Source organism: Drosophila nasuta, chromosome X (assembly GCF_023558535.2).
Source record: "Drosophila nasuta strain 15112-1781.00 chromosome X, ASM2355853v1, whole genome shotgun sequence".
NCBI lineage: Eukaryota > Metazoa > Arthropoda > Insecta > Diptera > Drosophilidae > Drosophila > Drosophila nasuta.
Window position 1 is genome coordinate 12,346,258 of NC_083459.1, and position 20,263 is coordinate 12,366,520.

Here is a 20,263-nt window from a genome sequence, read left to right on the forward strand (position 1 = left end):
ATTTACTTAATATAAATTAAACTTAATTTATGTATTGGCTTATCTCAACAGTCTCGGAAATAACTGAGGGATATACCCTTAAAAACGTGAGGGGGTTAAAACCCCAATGAACAAAACTAACCTTCCCTAACACTATTTAATCGATAAGAACTAAATTCAACTTATTTATTTGGTTATCTTAACAGTTTCGAAAGCAAATGTGGGATATACCGTATATTGCATTCCTTTCTTTCCCAAGAAACAAAATTAACCTTTTCTGAACCCATTTGATCGGTAAGAACTTATCTGAACCGTCTTGGAAGTAACTGTGGACGAAACCTTAAGCAACCAGAAGGAAAGAAACTAACTTATCCTGAACCCATTAGTTCTAAACTTTGGTTTACTTGAAGGCAAGTCTCTAAGAAACACATTCAGTCGATCTATTCCCCTCGCAGACACATAATCCAATCGCTTACCTGGTGAGTAGTTGTAGGGCGTGACCAGACACATGCGAGGTGGTGGCGGTGCTGCAGGTGACGGTGGCTTCGAGCCGGTATTGTGCCGCTGAATGACGCCCTGACGCTGCGGTGGCGGCGTGCGATGTGGACTCGGTGTGCTACAAAGAAAGGCGACATAGAGAGTGTTATTTTGTGAGTGTTGCAATTTGAAAATGTAATCAATGATAATTACCTGTTGGAATGATCGGCTGGCGAGGCACGACTGGAGTACTCGGCACGTCCGCGTGGCTGTGGCTCCTTCTCATAGCCGGCATAAACGGCCGAACCGCCGCTAACACTGTTCCTGGGCGATGGAGACTCCTTGTCGGAACCGGAGCCAGCGCCGCCGCCAGCGCTGCTGCTGCCGCGCGAGACATTGCGTTGCTGCTGTCCCTGCATCTGTTGCGAGGTCATGAAATCGTTGATGACAATCTGACGTGAACTCAACACCAATGGCTGCTCGACAACACCGCCATAGGGCGAACGGGAATAGGGCGAGCCAACGGCAACGCCATAACCTTGGGGCGGTTGAGCCTGTGGCGATGATTGCTGCGGTGGCGGCGCCTGTGCGGGACTGAGGCGCTGTGAGCTCTTGTAGAAATCGTAGGGACGTTTGCTCTCCAGATGATGCGGCGGCAGGTGCAGCGGTGTGCCCTGCGTGATCGAGCCGTGTTTGCCCGTATCCGGACAACTGCCCGGCGGCGTCTGACGCACCAGGCTCTCGTATTTGGGACTGAGCAGCGACGAGGGCGCCGCATGCACAATTATCTGCTGTTGTCCGCTGTTCGCGGGCGTTCCGTGCGTTATCGAACCTACCTTGACCACCTGCAGCTGCTGATGCTGCGATGCCGATGCCGGCGATTGCTGTTGCTGCTGTTGTTGCTGCTGCTGCTGCTGTGGCGATGGCAGATGCTGTTGTTGCTGCTGCTGCTGCTGCTGTGGACTGAGTTTGGGCGGCAACTTAGAGACGCGCGTCGCTGGCGGTTGCGGTAGAGCCGGCGGCGGTTGCGCGGGTCGCGTCAATTGACCCTGGCCAAGGGGTACAGGTACGGGTTGGACATACAACGAGCCAGGCGGTACACCACCGCCAGCGCCCACTGGCGATGGCTTCACGACGCCAACACCGACGCCATGCATCTGCGGATACGAGAGATACGTGGACGCGGGCGGTGGTCCCGACACGGACAACGTTTGCACCGCATCACCGCGATACATCGGTGCCGAGCGTGGAATATGCTTGATGGCACCGCCCATCGATGCTGGCGGACCGTGATGACGTTCGGCTGCCGCCGCAGCTGCAGCTGCTGGTCCGGTATGGGGCGAATGCCCGTCACGTGGCGGCTTCTTGATGCTCAGATCAAGAGTTTGCGGCTCCTCGGGAGCGGGCGGCAAACGTTGCGATGGCGGCGGACCGTGCACCGCGTGTGTTGCCGGTGGCGCCGACTGTTGCTGCTGTTGTTGCTGCTGCTGCTGCTGTGGTGTCACATGACTGCCGGACACATTGTAGATGATTGTTTCGGGTGGCGTCGGCGTCACGGAGCTCTTCTTCAGCACTGGCGTAATGGTTGCCTTATCCACTCCGCCGCTCGACTGTTGTTGCTGCTGCTGCTGCTGCTGTTGTTGTTGCTGCTGTTGCTGCTGTAACAATGCCGGATGCGACATGTGCACATGATGTGCGGCAGCAATGGCCAAGTGTGAGTTGACCACAGTCGGAATTAGCGTGGCCAAATTGTCGCCATTGTTGTTGCTGGCGCTGTTGTTGTTGTTGCCGCCGCTGCTGCTGCTCGCATTGCTGCTGTTGCTGTTGCTGTGACCGCCGTGCGCGTGACTGTGCGCATGTGTGTGACTGTGGCTGCTGCTGCTGCTGTTTAGCGACGTCGGCGGCATCTGTTGCTGCGGTACCACAGCGCGTGAGCTGAGCTTCTGCACTGAGGTGCCATGCGGCAGTCCAGGCGGAGGTTGTTGCTGTTGCTGCTTGATCAAAGCGTTGCCATCCTGGCGATACTCACGCACAATTGTCAGTTCCTTGCGTTCCATATTGTTGTGTTGCTGCTGCTGCTGCTGCTGTGGTTGTTGCTGTTGCTGTTGCTGCTGCTTGCCACCTTGTTGCTGATTGTTACCAGGCAGCTGTGGACCCTTCTGCTGTTGCTTCAACTGTCTCTCGATCACCGAGTAGACACAATCCTGCACATTGTTCACCGCCTCCCGTCGCATGCTCGACGGTCCGTTCGGTTGCTGCTGTTGCTGTTGTCCGGTTAGTGCGACAGCTTGTGCTGCTGCTGCCGCATTCGGTGGCTGCAGACCGGCCACATTGTTGCCATGTGCATGACCATGTCCGTGTCCATGGACACCAGCGTGTGGATGCGCATGCGAAACCGCATTGAAGATCACCTTGGGACTTTGCCGATTCGCCGGCGAGTTCTCGTTCTCCTCGTCCGCCGTCTCCGTGGCCGACGAATCGTATTCCTCGCTCGTCTTTTGCTTCTTGGGCGCCTGGCACGCTGGCGGCATCAGACGCTCGTTGTCGTTGGCCGCCGCCTTGGCGCTCATCCGTGTTGGCGTTATAGTCAATGCGGCACCCGAAGCATCGGCCACACTGCGGACCATCGGTTGGGGCTTTTGCGGTGCTGGCGGCGGTTGTGGCAACTGTTGCTGTGACATCTGTTGCTGCTGCTGTTGCTGTTGTTGCTGCTGCTGCTGTTGTTGTTGTTGCTGTTGTTGCTGCTGCTGCTGTTGCTGCACTTGCTGCTGCTGCTGCTTGGTTAGCTGCGACTTGTGACGCTGCAGATTCTCGGGACTGTCGACGGAAGCGGTGTCCGAGCCACCGGGTTCACGCTCATCGCAGGAGGAGGTGCTCACATCGGTCTCATCGCCACCGCTGCCATCGCCAGCGGCGCCACCGCCAACCGCACGTCGTCGCTCATCATCCGTGAGATTCAGCTGCGGATCGAGCTTGCGGCGTATGCGCATCAGGCAGGCGGAACAGCAGCGTGTCGCATGCGGCGGTATCTGGAACTCGGCCATCAATGGATCGCGCACATCCGGCGACAGTTCGAACAGTCTGGTCGGAATGTTGCGCAATCGCTGCGCCCGATCCTTGGGATTGGGGCACGTGGGCAGCGGGCAGTTGGGATAACGATTCCGCACCGATTTGCATTGACAGCTGTTGCAGACGCGCGCTCCCGCCGGTATCGTTTCGTCCGGTATCGCATACTGTTGGCCACGTCCCTTCTTCAGTGGGCGGGTTCGCGGACACGCCTCCGCTTTGCACACAAAGCAGCTGGCCAGTTTGTCTGCAATGGAGAAAGGAAAAACGTAAAATAGGGGATGAGCGACTGGGACTCGAAATGCTTAAGTAAATACATTTAAAAAGATAGGCGATTTAATTAAAAGCCAACTGCAAATGGGGAGAGCACGAACACAAGAAAAAAAAAACCGGATGTACGTCAGAGTCACAAGTTTGCGCGACTTCAGGATACTCCACATCCAGCACATACCATACATATATATGCGAAAGTGGAGTGGATTTCATTTAGAGAGTCAGAGCCACTAGTCGTTGATACCTTCTTGGCAGAGACACATGAGACACGAGGTTTGAGTGTAACGACAGAGCTAACAGTAAAGGCAAAGGTAACAGTGTACAGTGATAACTGTAGCTCTAGCTGAAGGCCGCTTTCATTAAGCCACTTAACAAATAATGAGCAGCAACAGCGACAACGAGTCGACTGAATATTTTAAAACGTTCACTTTGATTGCCCCGAACAAGGCGAACACGAAGTGGGAGTAAGGGGAGAGCAGAGTGAGTAAAGTGGGGAAAACGTGGAAGAATAGTGTGAAGAGTGAGTGAAGTGGGAGGAAGAGAGTGGAAGAAGGGTGGGAAGAATAGTGGGATGAAGAATGGGAAAAGAGTGGAAGAAGCGGTGGAAGAGAGAGGAAGAAGTGTGAGAAGAATGGAAGAAATGTAGGAACAGACTAGAAGAAGAATGGGAAGAAAGTGGTAAAGAACTGGGAAGAGAGTGGAAGAAGAGTTGGCAGAAAAGAAAAGAAGAGTGGTAAGAGCAGAAAAGATAAATGGAACGAGAGAAGAAGAAGAGTGACAAGTAATACTTCCTCTAAATAGTTCAGGTTATTCTATATTTAAGAAATACTGAATACTATTCATAATAATACATTTACTAGACATAAAGAATTTCTGAGCAACGCTTCTGTCCCCCTTTCGATAAACCAGTTTAAGCTTTGATTCAGTATTTATTTACTTCCTGCCGACCGACTCCACTACCCCCGAAAATCCACAAAGGGAACACAAACTCAGCGCGGCATTCAAATATCCCTTAAAAATACACTGGAAATGTGCGCGCTGCATTTTTGTTTGTCTTAGTTTTTTGTTTTGCCATTTAATATTTTTACAATTTTAATGATGTGCAAATAGAAAGAGAGAGAGAGAGAAAGCGAAAAGGAAGAGAGAGCGAGAGGAAGAGATAACAATGTGGCGCATTTAATCAAAATCAATGTAATTAAAATAAAGGCAAATAAAAGCGAGAACGACTCTGATTCTTTGCTAATGAAGGCAATGATGAGCAGCGCGTTTTGCAGGAAAGCGCTGTTAAAAAACGAGCTACCAAGAAAAACAGTCAAAGCGAGAGAGAGAGGGAGAGAGGAGGATGGTGGAGGGTGGATTGCGGTGTATGACGATGGCAAGTAAAATCAATCAGCGTTTAAATGTCAGAGACAAACGTCAAGGTTCTGCGCCTCAAACCACGCAACTTCCGCTGACCAAATAGCAGTTGAGACCAGCACCCAAGCAAGTAACCACTGTTCCGTCCCTTCCCTGTCCCATTCCGTCCCGTCCCGTTTCATTTCATCCGCTTCGCCGTGCGTCGTGGCTCGTCTCTGCGGAATATGAAAATATACATCAAAGTAGCCAAAGCCAACACAGCGACGGCCTCTCATTCTCAACTCCCGATTCTGGCGCTCATCCTCGACCACATCTACATTCACATTCGCATTCACATCTCGTCCTTGTGTGCATATTCCCCTTCATTGTCCTCAATTTTCATTTTGGCCCAAGATATACATTTGTAAAGGCAAAAGGCAACACACAAAAAACGAAAAAAAAGAAAACAGAAAGAGAGAAATGCTTTTTGCGCGCGCAAAGTGAAGCGTTTAAATTTTAATAAACCACTCATTTTAATTTTGATTGTCGCGCAGGGGTGGGCAGCGTAAGAGTAAGAGAGTGTGAGAGCGAGAGAGAGGGGAGAGATGCGGGTGGGTTAAGCGGGTCGACAGTTGGCATTCTGTCCTGTCCAGTCGTGTGTCCTCTGCTGTCATGGATAAGCCATTGTCTGACTCTCAACTCTCAACCATATGAGCCGGGTCAGTAAATAGTCCATTGTAAGTGGCCAAAATGAATGTGTATTCACTTTGCAGTGAATTGACTCAATTATGAAACAGTTAAGAGCACATGTTTTTTCGCTGTTGAAAGAACACTTGCATAGATTATAGATATACATATAGTTTAGTGTTCACTGAACAAAGTTGCCACAGTTTTGCGGTTGCCATTATCCTTGCTGATCCCGAAATGATATCGATGCGACGCCATCAAAAATTTGCCAAATATTAAATCGCAATAAGTGTAATGAAAAATAAAGTTGTCTACTTTTTTTTTGTGCGCTGCACATGCAGCAAAAGGCCAATTAAATTGATGGGCGCGAGGCGCTCAATCAAAATGCAATTATAAAATGCAAATTAAATAGAATTGCAGAATAAATATTTAATATTAATAATAGCAACAGCATGAGCAACATGAGCGAAAAAAATCATAAATGCTGGCAATAATAAAAACAAAAGAAAAAAAATAAATGAAATAAATGCAATTGAAATTGCAGGACGTCAGTGTATCAGGGCAGGCAACAACAACAACAACTACAGCAACAACAACTCAAATAAATTAATTAATAAAAGGCAATTGGTCGCTTGGTTCGCATTGAGGCTTGTTTGTGGATAGAGTCGGTGGCCAATGTCCAATGGTCGATGTGCGTCAATCTGAAGGCCTTTCCTTGTCCTTCTTCTCCTCCTCCACCTCCACCTCCCACCCACACACACTCGATGAATTCGTTTTTTTTTTTCTTTCTTTTTTGTATTATTTAATTTTTGATTTTAAAAATTTTATGTAAATATTTAATGCACTCTCTCTGGTGGCGCATGGCCGACGCACGGGAAGCACGGCGAAGCCCAAACCGAACCAACAACAACAAACGCTTCCTCTTATTGCCTCAACTCACAGAGCGCCGCGGTCAACGGTTCGCTGGTGGTGCGTTTTTTATTTCGGGTTACCCCGAAAAATTGTGCAAGATATATACATATGATATATGCATAATAAATATAAATAAAATGGACTGGAAAATCAGCGAAATTGTTTTCTTGCTTAATTTGCATTTTCTGTATTTTGTGAGCCGACAAAAATGACGAGTTCGATCTCCTAATATGACAACAAAAGTAAAAAAAAAAATTAATATAAAAAAAGTTGAACTAATCGAATTAAATGCATCAAGTTCGATTAGTCGATAATTCGATTAGAATACATATTGACGTCTTTGTCGCCTGTCAGATGTTTCATGTCATTCCATTTACTCACACACACATACGCAACACAGAGACAATTTTACGCACGTAATAATGCAATTAACAAGCGATGTGTATTGTAGTTGTTTATCAAAAATTAAGTCAACCGTAATTAATACATATAAATGGAAATTTGTGTTAATTAAATGTTGCCTCAATACGTTGTGTGTGATGTGAGATTGTGTGCTCTCATTTTTGCCACATAAATCCAATAAGAAAATACGGAGTGGACATTAACTTCCTTATTCATAACTGTCTCTCACTCTCTCGTTCTCTTTCTCTCCCTAGCTGCAATAAGCTTTAAAGTACTTAATTCAATCAACATTATTTTTGTTGACCAGCTAGCAGCAGCAGTGGCAGCGACGTCGCCTCTCTTTGCATTTCGATCAATTTTATTAATAATTCAATCAGTCAAAAATTATTTGAAACGCCCCAAAGGAAAACAAAAAAGTTTTGCTCGTTTTGCGGCGTCGATGGCGCAGTGGCAGCGGCTGCGGCTGCTGTGCCGACAGCGACGTCATCGCGAGCCTTTCTTTGCTTTGATTTCGTCTTCGCCATCGCTGTGAGATTGAACGCGTGCCCTACGAAACGAGCCAAAAAGAGAGAGAGACTGAGAGCAGGCTAGTGAGACGCAGCAGTGATGTCAGCCTTTTGGCTGTAAAAAGCTGTTCTTAGCGGCAAACGAAAGGGAAAACAAGAAAAAAATGTTTAACAATTCTTATGTAGATTTTTATCCACTCAATAGATAAACGAGATAAAAATGAAAATTCGAATACTTGAAATGAGAAAACGTTTTTTTTTTTAAACGATCAACTAAAAGCCAGATTTGGCAGGAACGTTAGGAATACGTCAGCACTGCAAAGAAGAAGCAGCGAAAGATGAAACGGCAAGAAAACGAAGAAGCAGCAGCAGCAATATTCGACTTTTATTTGCACAATGTCCAAAGCAAAAAAAAACGAAAGCAAATCAAAACGACAAACAAAACAAAACGAAATGCGACGCGAGTTGAAATAAAAAAGAAAAAAGAGAACATGAAATAATTCCATTAGTACAATTTCTTTTGCAAGTACAAAGAGTAAATATTGCTGTGGTTTGAGCTGGGGGAGTTGAGCGTGAGTAACAGATACGTTATCGAGTGAGTGGGCGAATGAGAGAAAGAGACAGCGTGAGAGAAAGGAAGCCTGAGCCTATTCGTTGACCTACTCTTAGAAATTGAGCAGCTTTTACTTCATTTATTTGCAATTTAATTTGAGCAAATGCAAATAACTGTTGGCACCCTCCAATTAACCGTACACACACACGCACACACCCACACACATTGATGGCACCAACTATGCTACAACAGCATAAAATGTCTGCACAAACTGCCAAAAATGTGTTTAACTTTCAATTAGACAATTGAAAACAACAAAGCAATAACACAACTACGCAAAGATTATTATGAAGTGCAAGCGACACTGAACTGAACTGAACTGAACTATTTGTGAACTAGTTCACGGGTTCAGGTTCAAGCTCAGCGATTCCTGTTCTACTCATTTTAATCGAGGTATTTAATTATTGAATGAAATGTTTAATTGATTACCATCTGTGAAGGGCGAGGGAAATCTAATTATATTTTTGTGCAAATAAATCAACAATTATTTGAATTGTATTTAATCAACAAGTTCCACACACACATACACAGAGAGACAGAAGGGTTTGCCATCATCTATGCAATCCACAAGAAGCACGTGTGTGCAAGCGACCACAATGAAAAACAAATTCAATCAAATTTTCGTAACAACATTTAGGTAACGAGTGCGCCAACAACAACAACAGCAACAACAATATCAAGAACCGTCAAGTCAGCACCAAGAACGAGCGCCACAAGCAACCAGTGCTGCAACAACAACAATGGAGGCCAATTAAAAAATATACGACGCGCGCACAAAAGTGTGCAGTGGAAAAGGAAAGGAAAGGAAAGGAGGACGTCAACAGTGACGGCCGCTAATTAGCACCATAGGGAATTTGCACTGCCAAAAGATGGAGTTGCCAGAGCAGAGGCGAAGGCGGAGGGGGAATGACACGAAGGAAACGAAAAAGAAAATAACTTGCGCAAGCGAAAGACTGTCAGCAGCAGTAAGAAGAAGCAGACCAGAGCCAGCCAGCCAACTTGTGTAAACATCAAAGAGTGAGGAGCGCAAAAGGAATTATGTGCATAAATGCCGACAGCAGCAACAGCAGCAACAACTTTGAGGACACACACACACACACACAGATACAGATGCGATGCATGTCTCTTAAAACACATGTTCGCATCATAGCAGAGATCGGGCATATGCAAACGCAAGTGCAAGTCGGACACACACACACACACATACATATTATACACATATAATTGTAAATACAGTTAATATGAACGAAGTCGCGTCGCTGCCCGCTGTCGCAGTCGCTTCGTTTGGCACTTTTAATTTACGAAATGGTGTTGATTTAACGGCAATGGCAACGTCAGACGACGTCGCCGTCGCCGTCGTCGTGGGCGTCTGCAAGAGAGGGAACACGAAACGAAACGACACGACACGATTCGCAGTCGTGGGCTGACGGCAGGCGGAGAGCAGCACAAAAGAAACTTGTAAAATTCTGGGCAATTGTTGGGTGGACAACATTATTAACATCATTATGAGCATCATCATTATCATCATCGTAGTGAGCATCATTCCATATATTTTGCTGGCTTTGGTTTCTCAGCTCTTTTGCTGCTGTCGTTGTTGTTGTTGTTTTTGGTAAACGATTTTCACTGATTAATAAAAGTTACGGCGACCGCTGCCGCGCACTCTGCTGCTGCTGTGGAGAGCGAGTCAAAACTGCGCCAGCGATAATCAAAAGGGTGTGCAATTTTAATTGAGCAATTTAATTACATATGTAAGCAAAAGCCAAATGGCAGCAAGTGCGAGCGAGATAGTAACACACACTCGCACAGAGGCTTACAGAGGCACAGAGCAGAGCTTGTGCCGCCATCTCTCATATAATTAGCATGCACTGCAGGAGTGCAGCAGAGAGCGTGGGGAGGGGAAGGGGCAGGGGAGTCTGCCTGTGTTTGTGTTGCGAGCTTTCGTTTTCGGTATTTAGGTTTAAGTTTGTAATTAGTTTGTCAGCGCCTGTGAGTAGGCAACAGTTTTCAACTCCCAAACATTGGCAACTTTATTTCCAGAGGAGGATAAAGTCCAAACCAACCGCTGCCACCAACAACAAAAGCAAGTGCAAAGTCAAATAAAGAAAAGTGATACTCTACCAAAAAAAAAAGAGAAAAAAAGAAAGTATGCTCAGAGATTACTGAGCAATTACACAATCGTAAAATTGAAATATGTTTAACTAAAATTTTGTACCTCATGAATGTGAGGAACAATAGTATAGTAATATGTTATATATAAGAATTATAGACAAATACTAAACTTCATTCAATAAAAGAAAGACCCAATAAGCTATGCTATATATTTTTGATAAGTGCTATATATAATAATAAATTTAGGTGAACGTATATTTTAATGTAAGAAAGATCTTTGAATTGAAGGAAATATCGCAAGTGGATAAATTCAAAGCTGAGTGTGAGTTTATGTGGACAGCGCAGATGTTTTGGGTATCCACAACTGTCGATCAAATTGAACTAAAAGCTTCCACGTGGCCATGATGAAAGAAGAGACGCAGGGAGGCGGGTGGAAGGCAGTGGGATGCACTGGGAATTGTTTGTCTGCGTTCAATATGTGTGCCTGTGGGTTATGGAAATGGTTGGGAGCGGAGGAGCCGAGAGAAGCGGAGGGGTGGTAAATGAGCAAATGTGAGTGAGTAATTATGATTTACTAATTAGCAAACACGACACACACACACACACACACACATGCACACGCATACAACGATGAGCCGCAAAGCTGACAAACTCTCTGTTCTCTGTTATCTGTTCTCTGTGTGTCGTCTCTTCCTCCATCTCTCACTTTGGCTCCACTTCCAGCTGCTGTTGGCAGGCAGCCCAAAAGTGGCAGCGAAAACCAATACGCGAATTGTGCATTCCCCGCTTTTCCTGCTCCTGCTCTCTGCTCTCTGCTAAGTAACGGTGCAACTGCATTGCGGCTTTGGGGCAACACAAAACGTGGCAGGCAACTTGGATACAATTAGCATAGCAGTGCAAAGTGAGCGGAGGGGGAGGGGGGGGAGTATAGTGCTAGCGCGACTAGAATGTAAGTCTATTAATTAGCTGCGCCATTGCCACACACACACACTGGCACACACACTTATGCTATTGCTAACCCTCTTACAGCACTTTCCAGTCCCCCCCCTCCCCCCTCCCATCATTTCCACTCCAGCATCCGCTGGGCAGCCGTCACAGCATTTGCAACGTGGATTTGCGCATCAAATTCGCTAATTGTTTTTGCCTTTTACACTGCATGTGTGTGTGTGTGTGAAGCCAACACTTGCTTCTCACACACACACACACACACAACAAGCGCGAGCCGCGCAATCGTCATTTTGTTGTTGTTTCATTTTTGGCGTGCAGAGACACGAGCCCAAACAATTAGCGTAATTTCAATTTTGTTCAAAATTTCATAAGCAGCCGCACCGTCAGACACTCAACTGTATCTGACACCCATACACACACACACACACACATTCACACACATATGCATACACTCACACCCCCCGCGCTTTAGCAGCCTTTTATTGGTTTTGGCAACAGTTAAGCCGCCGGCCGCGTTGCATACTTTTGTGCGCGCTTTTTGACAGTCACCTGCTGCAGCAAAAAGCGTATTCACAAAACACGTAAACACAAACTTGATCGACTCGAAAGTTACTCTGCAATACTTCTACTATGCGTTTCACTTAACAGCAACTATGCAGAAGCAAAAGATGTTGGATTGATGATAATTAAACATCACTTTTCTTGAATAATACAAATGTTTCAAGTAAAGAAGAGCAAAAGCAAATTAATGTCAGACATGTATTATGCTATTTTCAGAGGGAAAAGTGTTTATATATATATTATTTTTGCAAGTTTATAAAATTAGCAAAATTTATAAATATGAGACTTTAAACAAAAGCTGACTTTTAGTATTGAAAAACACTACAACAGGGTATCAAAATGTCTGTCAATCACTCTCTGGTGAGTGTGAGTTGCAGTTGTTGCTTTTGGCTACTGTTTTTGGCGTGCTCAACTGATTAGCGTCAGGGATTCTCATCAATCAACTTAAAATACAAATGGACGCCATTTTAATAATAGCAAAGCGTAAGAGGAAGCACAGCAGCTGTGCTGTGCCTGACAGCAAAGTCAACAATTAGCAAGTTTATTGTCACCTCAGCTGCACACACACACACACCCACCCACACACACACTCCCCCTCTTGCTCTGCTTTCATTTGGCAATTTGCTAGCGTTGCGGAAGGTTTTAGAGGTAAGCGAAGGGAAGGGTAGGGGAGGGGGGGGGGCGTAACTGCTTTCAAATTTAGTTTTTGGCGCATTTTTCACTCTATTTTCTTTTTGGCTTTTACACCCGCCCAGCACTTTTTTTTTGTTTTGTTATTGTTATGCACTTGTATGTGTGCAGAGCACAAAAAGAATTTTTAACTAACACAAAATGGTTGTTGATTTGAGTAAAGCGATTGCCAGATAACGGTAACGGTAACGGAACGAGGGGTAAGGAGGAGAGGTGAGCAGCTGGATTAGTGCTGTCTCCTCACTTGCTGCTCCTCCCCCGCCTGAAAGTTCAATTGCAATCTTGTTAACAACGCAATTTGTGTTATGTGCCAAGGGGCAGGGAAAAGGGGGGCAGGCGGAAGGGAGGTCACAGCTTCGGCTGGACACCTGAATGGTCAGCAAATGTAACACAGAGAGGACAGAGAAGCTGCAGTTCATGAATCCTGTTTTGCCTGGTTTATTAATGTTGACCGTCAATTATGTTTTAATTGTCATAAAAGGTTTTCTCTTTGCACACACACACACACAGTCAGTGGGCGAGAGCGAGAGCGCAACACATGCAAATGCCAAACGGACAACACGTCTGTGTGTGTGTGTGCGTGCGTGTGCGCTACTCATCTGCTGCACTGCTCTCACTCATCGCTCTGTGTGCAAACAATAAAATCCAACTGGGATAAGCCACAGCAAAAAGCGAAGAGTGAAACTCGGGCAGCAAAGAGAGCGAGAGATGAACATGAGAGAGCAAGGTGAGGAGGGGAACAGGGAGGCGACTGCTTGTCAACATGACCAAAATACTCAGCAGCTGTGTATGTGTGTGTGTGCAAGACAAAAGCCAACAGTTGACAACTCTATGTGTGTGTGTGTGTTGCAGTCGCTCGATTGGCTGCTGGCAGGCAATTTGCCAACTTACTGCAAAGATCAGCAAAAATGTTCACCCCCCCTCCTCCCGCGCTGCACAAGCAAGCAGGAGAGTGAGAGAGTGAGAACAAGTGACAGCCAGCACAATATGGAGAGCAACGATGGTGTGCGAGCGAGACAGATACAACTGGCATAACGAGAGTAAAGCTAATTGCGCAGAGCTTTTAACCGTCGCGTTAATTGAATTGAATTGCAGTTGATGCCTGTTGACGTTAGTACGTCCCACTGTCGCACAGTGGGCTCGCCGCCATGCAATGCGAACATGCAAATATGCGCTCAATTGTGTTCGATTACAATCGATAACAAATTGAATGTGAAAATAAAATCAGTGCTCGCACTATCGATCAACTTGTGACATATCGATAACAACGAACAACGATAGACATGATGGAAAGTAATTTGTCATGTGCATCGAATCGATTTGATGGCCATAAATAGAGAGAAGGAGAATACATTGAAAGGGGGTTGAAGTCACACACACACACACACACACACGCGCGCTTGGGGATTAATGCAGCATTTAACAAATGTGACAGATTGACGACGAGAGGACAACAGAACAGGACATGACATGACACAGCCCCATGCATATTCTGACAGCCAATATGCATAAGTATGTGTGTGTGTGTGTATGTCAATTGTTGCCATTTTGCTTTACGATTTTTTTCCTTTTGTTTGCACCGATTCATGTTGTTTTTTATTTAGTGCTTCGTGCACTGCCAATTTATGAATTTCATTTTTTTGCCTACGTTGTGATTATTTATTCAAAATGTTGATACAACCAAGGAAGAGAAAGGGAGACAGAGAGAGAGAGAGTGAGGGGGATAATTGCGGGAGTTATTGCTAAATAAATGAATTACACAATTTATGCATGACGAACACAGTTGTAATTACATTTCGAAATAATTTAATTAAAATTGTTAACGCTTGATTGAAGTTTAATCGCAATGGACAGTCGACTGCAACAGCAACAGCAACAGCAACTACAACTTAATTAAATTAGCCTATCAATAAAAGGCAAACAAACGAGCGCAAACTGACCGATTGACCGACCATATCTGTAAAAATGCATCTTTTGCCTTCCTCACACACACACATACACAAATATATCGAGCAGTCAAACATTTTTTGACAATTTTGTCGCACAGCAAATAAAAGCCAAAGGGAGTAACGAAGAAGGGAGAGAGAGAGAGAGACAGCTAGAGCTATTCAACAAATAAAACCGATCAGCTATAGCGGTAATTAAAAGCCAACCAAATGTCCAAATACCAAATGCCACACAAATAAAACCAAACCACACACATAGACACACACACTCAAACACACAAATTGTCACAGGGGAGGTAGAAAAAAAAAAAAGAAAGAAACTGACGATAGAAATCTTGGGAAAAATTAGTGTAAATGTGCAAAGATATACGACTAAACGATGCTCTAACAAACTATTTGACAATTGCATGGCATTGATTGACTGATTGATTAGAAGATATTTTGATTGAATATTAAATAACCGATGTATATGTATTATCATCCTACAATATAATATCAAGAATAGTGATTGAATATCATTGATGGATTGATTGATTGGAAACATATACTTTCTATAAGTATTATGAAAACATCTAGAATAGTGATTGAATAGCATTGATTGATTGATTGATTGAAAACATGTACTTTCCATATATATTATGAAAATATCTAGAATATGTGAGTTCTTCACTTTTGATTTACTGATTGATAAGCTCTCATTTTAATTTACTATTTGATGATTGAACAGTATTGATTGATTGACTGATATATGGATTGGTTTTTAAATATTCTATGTGTATTATGAAAATATCGAAGATAACTAAACGAGTTCTTCATTTTACATTACTTTCGATTGACCAACCGATTGACTGATTGATTAGCTGACTGATTTACCAATTTACCTGATTGTTGAGTGATCTCTTTTAGAAACTTTGTGATATATTATTACTACAACAGCCGAGAGACTCTTGCTTTTGGCAACAGCAAGTTTAAATAGTAAGCTAATAGCTCCAAACACTCACACACACACACACATACAGGTAGGTAGATAAAGCGAACAAGTAGCCATAGACATAACAGCTACGAAAATCAACACACACACACACACATGCTCTCTCTTTCTCTCTCTCTACACCACGTGTAGAGTCGTATGCAAATATGTGTTGGTTATGCCCACAAATCAATTAAGTCGATTGAGGCGCCGCTTTCTGAGCATAGACTTTGTCGAGAAGGGGGCTGGACACGAAGGGTTGAAGGGTTGACGGGGGAAGAGGAACTGAGAGGCAAAGCTGAAAGGCAAACGGATTTTTGGCCACTTCTCATAGAACGAGTGAGTTGCAAGTTGTTGTACTACAACACACTCAAAGCAAAAGCAAATGCCGAGCACGCGGTCTCGCAGATTTGAGCCAACAAAAAAGATCTGAGTGCGATACTATTTTGCTACTACAAAGATAAAAAGAAAGTTGAATTACTAATAATTGATTTATATTGTCAATGTCCATCAATCAATCAATGAATGCCAAGGTATTTGATTGTTCCATTATCATTTTAAATAAGTGCGATACTATTTTGCAACTATCATTTAAGCCATAGATGATTGTAGAAATAAACAAGAGTACTACAAAAGAATGGAGTTAAAGAATCAATCGATCAATCAATGAATCAATCAATGGCATGGTATTCTGCTATCATTCATTCAACACGTTGTAAATTCAAATTAATTTCTATTTTGAATGTAAGTCAACATTGTTTTATTTATACTATTTTGCAACTATCAAATCAAAAAGTTAATCTAAAGAAATTCAAAATTTGAAACTAATTCATATTTTTATTTAGTATTTTTTGATATCATATAAGTAGGCAACACTTTTATAGCTTGGCCCAAAAAAGTAGGCAACACTAAATTTCTTTTACATTTTAGTTGTCTTTTATATACTGTTCATTTATAGGTTTATCTAGGGTTTTAATAGCGATTTTAGTGAACTATTTGTTTGCAAGAATTTTTCACTTAATAAAAGAAACGAAAAAACTGAATAATGTAGCAACAAAGTATGAATTTCCTATTCGATTAATATTTGTTTTAGCTGCTTCATTTCTATTCATTTAAGGTACTTGTTCTTCACTTAATAATAAGTAGATTTAAAAGAATCTATTTCATAACTTTATAAATAAATAACTAAATTTGCCATATTAATGTATTAAATTGTAATCAATCAATTAATAAAATGCTGCGTTTTTTTTTAGCAGTGCTAACAATAAACCAATTAAACAGAGCAACCGACAACAAACAAATCGCAGCGCTGACAGCAGTCGCAATCGCAGTCGCCGCAGAGCAACAGCAACAGCAACAGCAGCAGCAGCAACCAAAAGCAGCAGCAGCAGCAGCAGTCGAGAAGTCGTTTCTCTCGACAAGAGCCGAAGCGCAAAGTGGCAGAGCAACGGCAGCATTTACTGTGGCAGCAGCCGAAGGACACACACAGCTGACTGTTAACTGCCAACTGTGTGTGTGTGTGTGTCTGTGAGTGTGTGCTTCTGTCTGTGTCTGAGCTCTGTTGGCTATAAAACGCGACGTGCGCCACGAGGCGGTCATCAGTTCGAATTTGAGTTACACACGTGACGCACGGGATCGCAGCGTTTCTCTCTCTCACTCTCAACACAAAAAGCGAAGAAAATACGCGTTGTTTACTTTTGTGTTGCTCCGTTTTTTTTTTTGCACATTTTTTTTTAATGTTTACAAATTGGTTAACTGGCAGCAGCAGCAGCAGCAGCGGAAGTGGCAGCGGCAATAGCAATAGCAATGCCAGCAACAATCGCCTGGCAGCAGCAGCAGCAGCAACCACATCGAGTGCTGCTGCTGCTGCTGTGATGAGCACTGGCAATGGCATCATGGCAAACAGCGTCATGTCAACGCCGCCAGATGTGATACTCGAAGTGGGTCCAGCGCCGAGCAGCGTGCGTTTTGTGGCACACGCTTTGGTCCTGGGCATGCACAGCGGCTACTTGCGTTCCGCCATTCGCATGGATGAAGCAGCAGCAGCAGCCGCAGTGGCTGCTGCCGGGACAACAGCAACTGTTGGCGCTGCTGCTGCTGCGAGCGGTGAATTGCTGTTGTATTTGGGCAATGTGACAGCCGAGCAATTTGCCCCGCTGCTAACTTACATGTACACGGGCTACTTGGATTTGAATGTGGACAACATATTTGCGGTGCTGCTTGCCACACATGTGTTGCACATGCCGCGCGCCTTGGAGATTTGTCGGTAAACATTCACCGCGTAAACTTAAGAGCGTTGCTGCCAAACTTCACACACTTCCACTCTCTCTATCTCTCTCTATCGTAGTTCCTATTTGGCGCGCTCGCAAACCGAGGGCTATTTAAGCGGCAATGCGTCACATCCTCCTCCTCCTCCTCCTCCGCAGTTGACGGCGCCCAAAATCATACGACCCATTGCCAGCAAAGCGACGTTGCCAAACTTCGGCTTTTTACCAGCACCTCCACCGCCCGCACCACCGGCGCCACCGCAATCAGCACCAGCAATAGGTTATGTGGATGCCACAGCAGAGCTGTCCATTGTGGAGAACAACGACGAGGAGGAGGACATCGAGGTGTTCATCGACAGCAATACGCCGACGGACAACGAGCTGGACACCGAGGATTGCAATGTGTCCGTGGTAAGTAGCTTGGCCAGCAGCAGCGCTGCGAGCAGTCTCAACATCGAGCGTCTCGATGCCAAGCGTCGCACTCCGACGCCGCCGCCGCCTCAACCGTCAACGTTGCCAGCGCCAATCGCGGCAACAGCTGTGAAAGTTGCTGCCAAACTGCGTCGCAGCAACAGCAACAACAGCACACGCAAATCGCACAGCAAACGCGGCAGCAACTCAAGCGGATTGCAGATAGCCAAAGCTCCGGTGCCAGCGGTGCAATTGGAGACGGCGGCGCCAGCGGCAACAGCAGCCAAATTCATTATCGATGTGGCCAGCTGCGATGGCCCCGTGCGCTTTCGTCGCATCCTAAACACTGCCTACGGCCACAAGCCAGACAGCAGCAGCAGCGGCAGCAGCAGCAACAGCAACAACAATTGCGTGGAGTTGCAACGCACGCAGCAAAGCGTCAGCTATTCGTTTCATCAGCAAATGGCTCGCGCCATTAGCAGCCAACAGCGACAGCAGCAACTCGAGGAGAACGAGAACAGCGGCGATGCAGCAACAGCAGCATCAGCACCAGCAACCACTGTAGTTGCAACACCCGCAACACCAGCAACAGTTGCTGCTGCTGCACCGTCACAACGCAAGCAGTCGCAAGCGGAACTCTTTGTGTGCGTTTACTGCAAACACACATTCAAATCGCAGTATTGCTATCAGAAGCACGCCAAACGGCATCTCAATCCGTTGAGTCTGGACAAGAAGCTGGCGGAGACGCAACCTTTGGCTGCTGCTGTGTTGCGCGACAATGCCACAGCTGAGTTGCAGTTGCTGACAACAGCAGCAACACCAACAGCATCAGCAACCACAACAACAGCAACTGCAGCAGTTGCAGCGGCAGCAGCAGCAACGGGCAGCGAGACGGCAACTTTAACGGCAGCCGCATTGCTGCGAAGGGAGGTGCGACCTCTGGACATGAATGTGCAGTATTATCCATGCAAAACTTGTGGCAGCAAATTTCCTAGCTATTATTTTGTGCACAAGCATCGCAAGCTGTGCCATGCCGACGAATTGGAAACAACCAACAACAACAACAACAGCAGCAGCAGCAGCAGCAACATCAATAACAACAACAATAATAGCAACAGCAGCAGCAGCAATATCTCGAAGCGAGAGACAACAGCAGCAACCACTGCAACTGCAGCAACAGCGGAGACAGCGCCATAAATTGGGCATTAAAGAATCTTTAACGAATTTAGCACGCAATGCACCACACACCCACACACACATACACATACACATAAAACATACACACACCTGTGCACAACAATTTTTTTTTGTCTCGAATAAATGTATAAGCAAATTCAAGAGAAATCTAATAAAAGTCAACTAAACCAAAAATGACGAAGAAGAACCCATTGGTGAAAGTGGTGAAAAGTACGACTATCGTTGTTATCGATAAGTTATCGATAAGATTTATGAGTGAGTGTATGGATAAGCCAGTCAAACCCAATAAAAATTAACAAAACTAAGAATGACAAATTAACATATTGGTAAAAATGGTTAAAAGTACGACTATCGATGTTATCGATAACGTATCGATAAGATTTATGAGTGAGTGAATGGATAAGCAAATGCAAAACAAACCTAATTAAAGTCAACAAAACGAAACGTGAATGAAAATAGTGAAAATTTCAAGATCGATAGCAACAGTTATCGATAATACATAAAATGGTGCACAGTGCTATATAATGATCAATACGATTATTGATGTATAATTAACATATTTCTATCGTGGAAAAGTATTAATGTTGAAATTTTATGCCACTGACAGTTTTACACGAGTTATCGATAACACTGGGTTGGTAGTTATCGTTAAGATAATATCGAGCTGAGATAAAGTAGCTGGCAAACGGGTATTTCGCCAAAAAATAATGCAATTAAACCATTGCTGGAAGTAAAGAAAACTACGATGATCGATAGCCGCAGTTATCGATAAGATTTGTGAGTGCCTTAATTGGTGCACAGTTATAGCCTATGATCAAAAACATTCTTGTCATATAGTTAACGTGTTTTCATCGTAAAAAGTATTAAAACTTTTACTCCTGACAGTCCTACAACAGTTATCGATAACACTGGGA

The 20,263-nt window shown here is 44.7% G+C and overlaps 2 protein-coding genes across 3 annotated transcripts in view; one reads left to right on the plus strand and one right to left on the minus strand.

Moving 5' to 3' along the window:
• LOC132796247 (uncharacterized) overlaps positions 1-20,263 on the minus strand; it is a 69,212-nt gene that overhangs the window by 2,962 nt on the left and 45,987 nt on the right. Inside the window, exons 7-8 of the mRNA XM_060807338.1 lie at positions 670-3,769; positions 456-595 (exon numbers count right to left, since the gene is read on the minus strand). Of these exons, the coding sequence (XP_060663321.1) occupies positions 456-595; positions 670-3,769 (3,240 nt within the window). The remainder of the gene's footprint in view (positions 1-455; positions 596-669; positions 3,770-20,263) is intronic.
• Positions 10,618-19,516, plus strand: LOC132796248 (rho GTPase-activating protein gacF). Of its 2 annotated transcripts, none has more exons than XM_060807340.1 (2): positions 10,618-10,911; positions 17,822-19,516. In XM_060807340.1, exons 1-2 carry the CDS (start codon positions 10,805-10,807, stop codon positions 19,347-19,349), a joined length of 1,635 nt encoding a protein of 544 aa, XP_060663323.1. In that variant the 5' UTR covers positions 10,618-10,804; the 3' UTR covers positions 19,350-19,516. The 2 variants fall into 2 exon arrangements, with proteins under 2 accessions (XP_060663323.1, XP_060663322.1); XM_060807339.1 differs by lacking the exon at positions 10,618-10,911 and adding an exon at positions 16,997-17,740.

Coding starts and splice junctions, on each gene's coding strand:
- LOC132796248 (XM_060807339.1), top strand. CDS start 17,211: ATGTTTACAAATTGGTTAACTGGCAGCAGCAGCAGCAGCAGCGGAAGT. Junction 17,741..17,821: donor CGCGCCTTGGAGATTTGTCG/GTAAACATTCAC, acceptor TCTCTATCGTAG/TTCCTATTTGGCGCGCTCGC.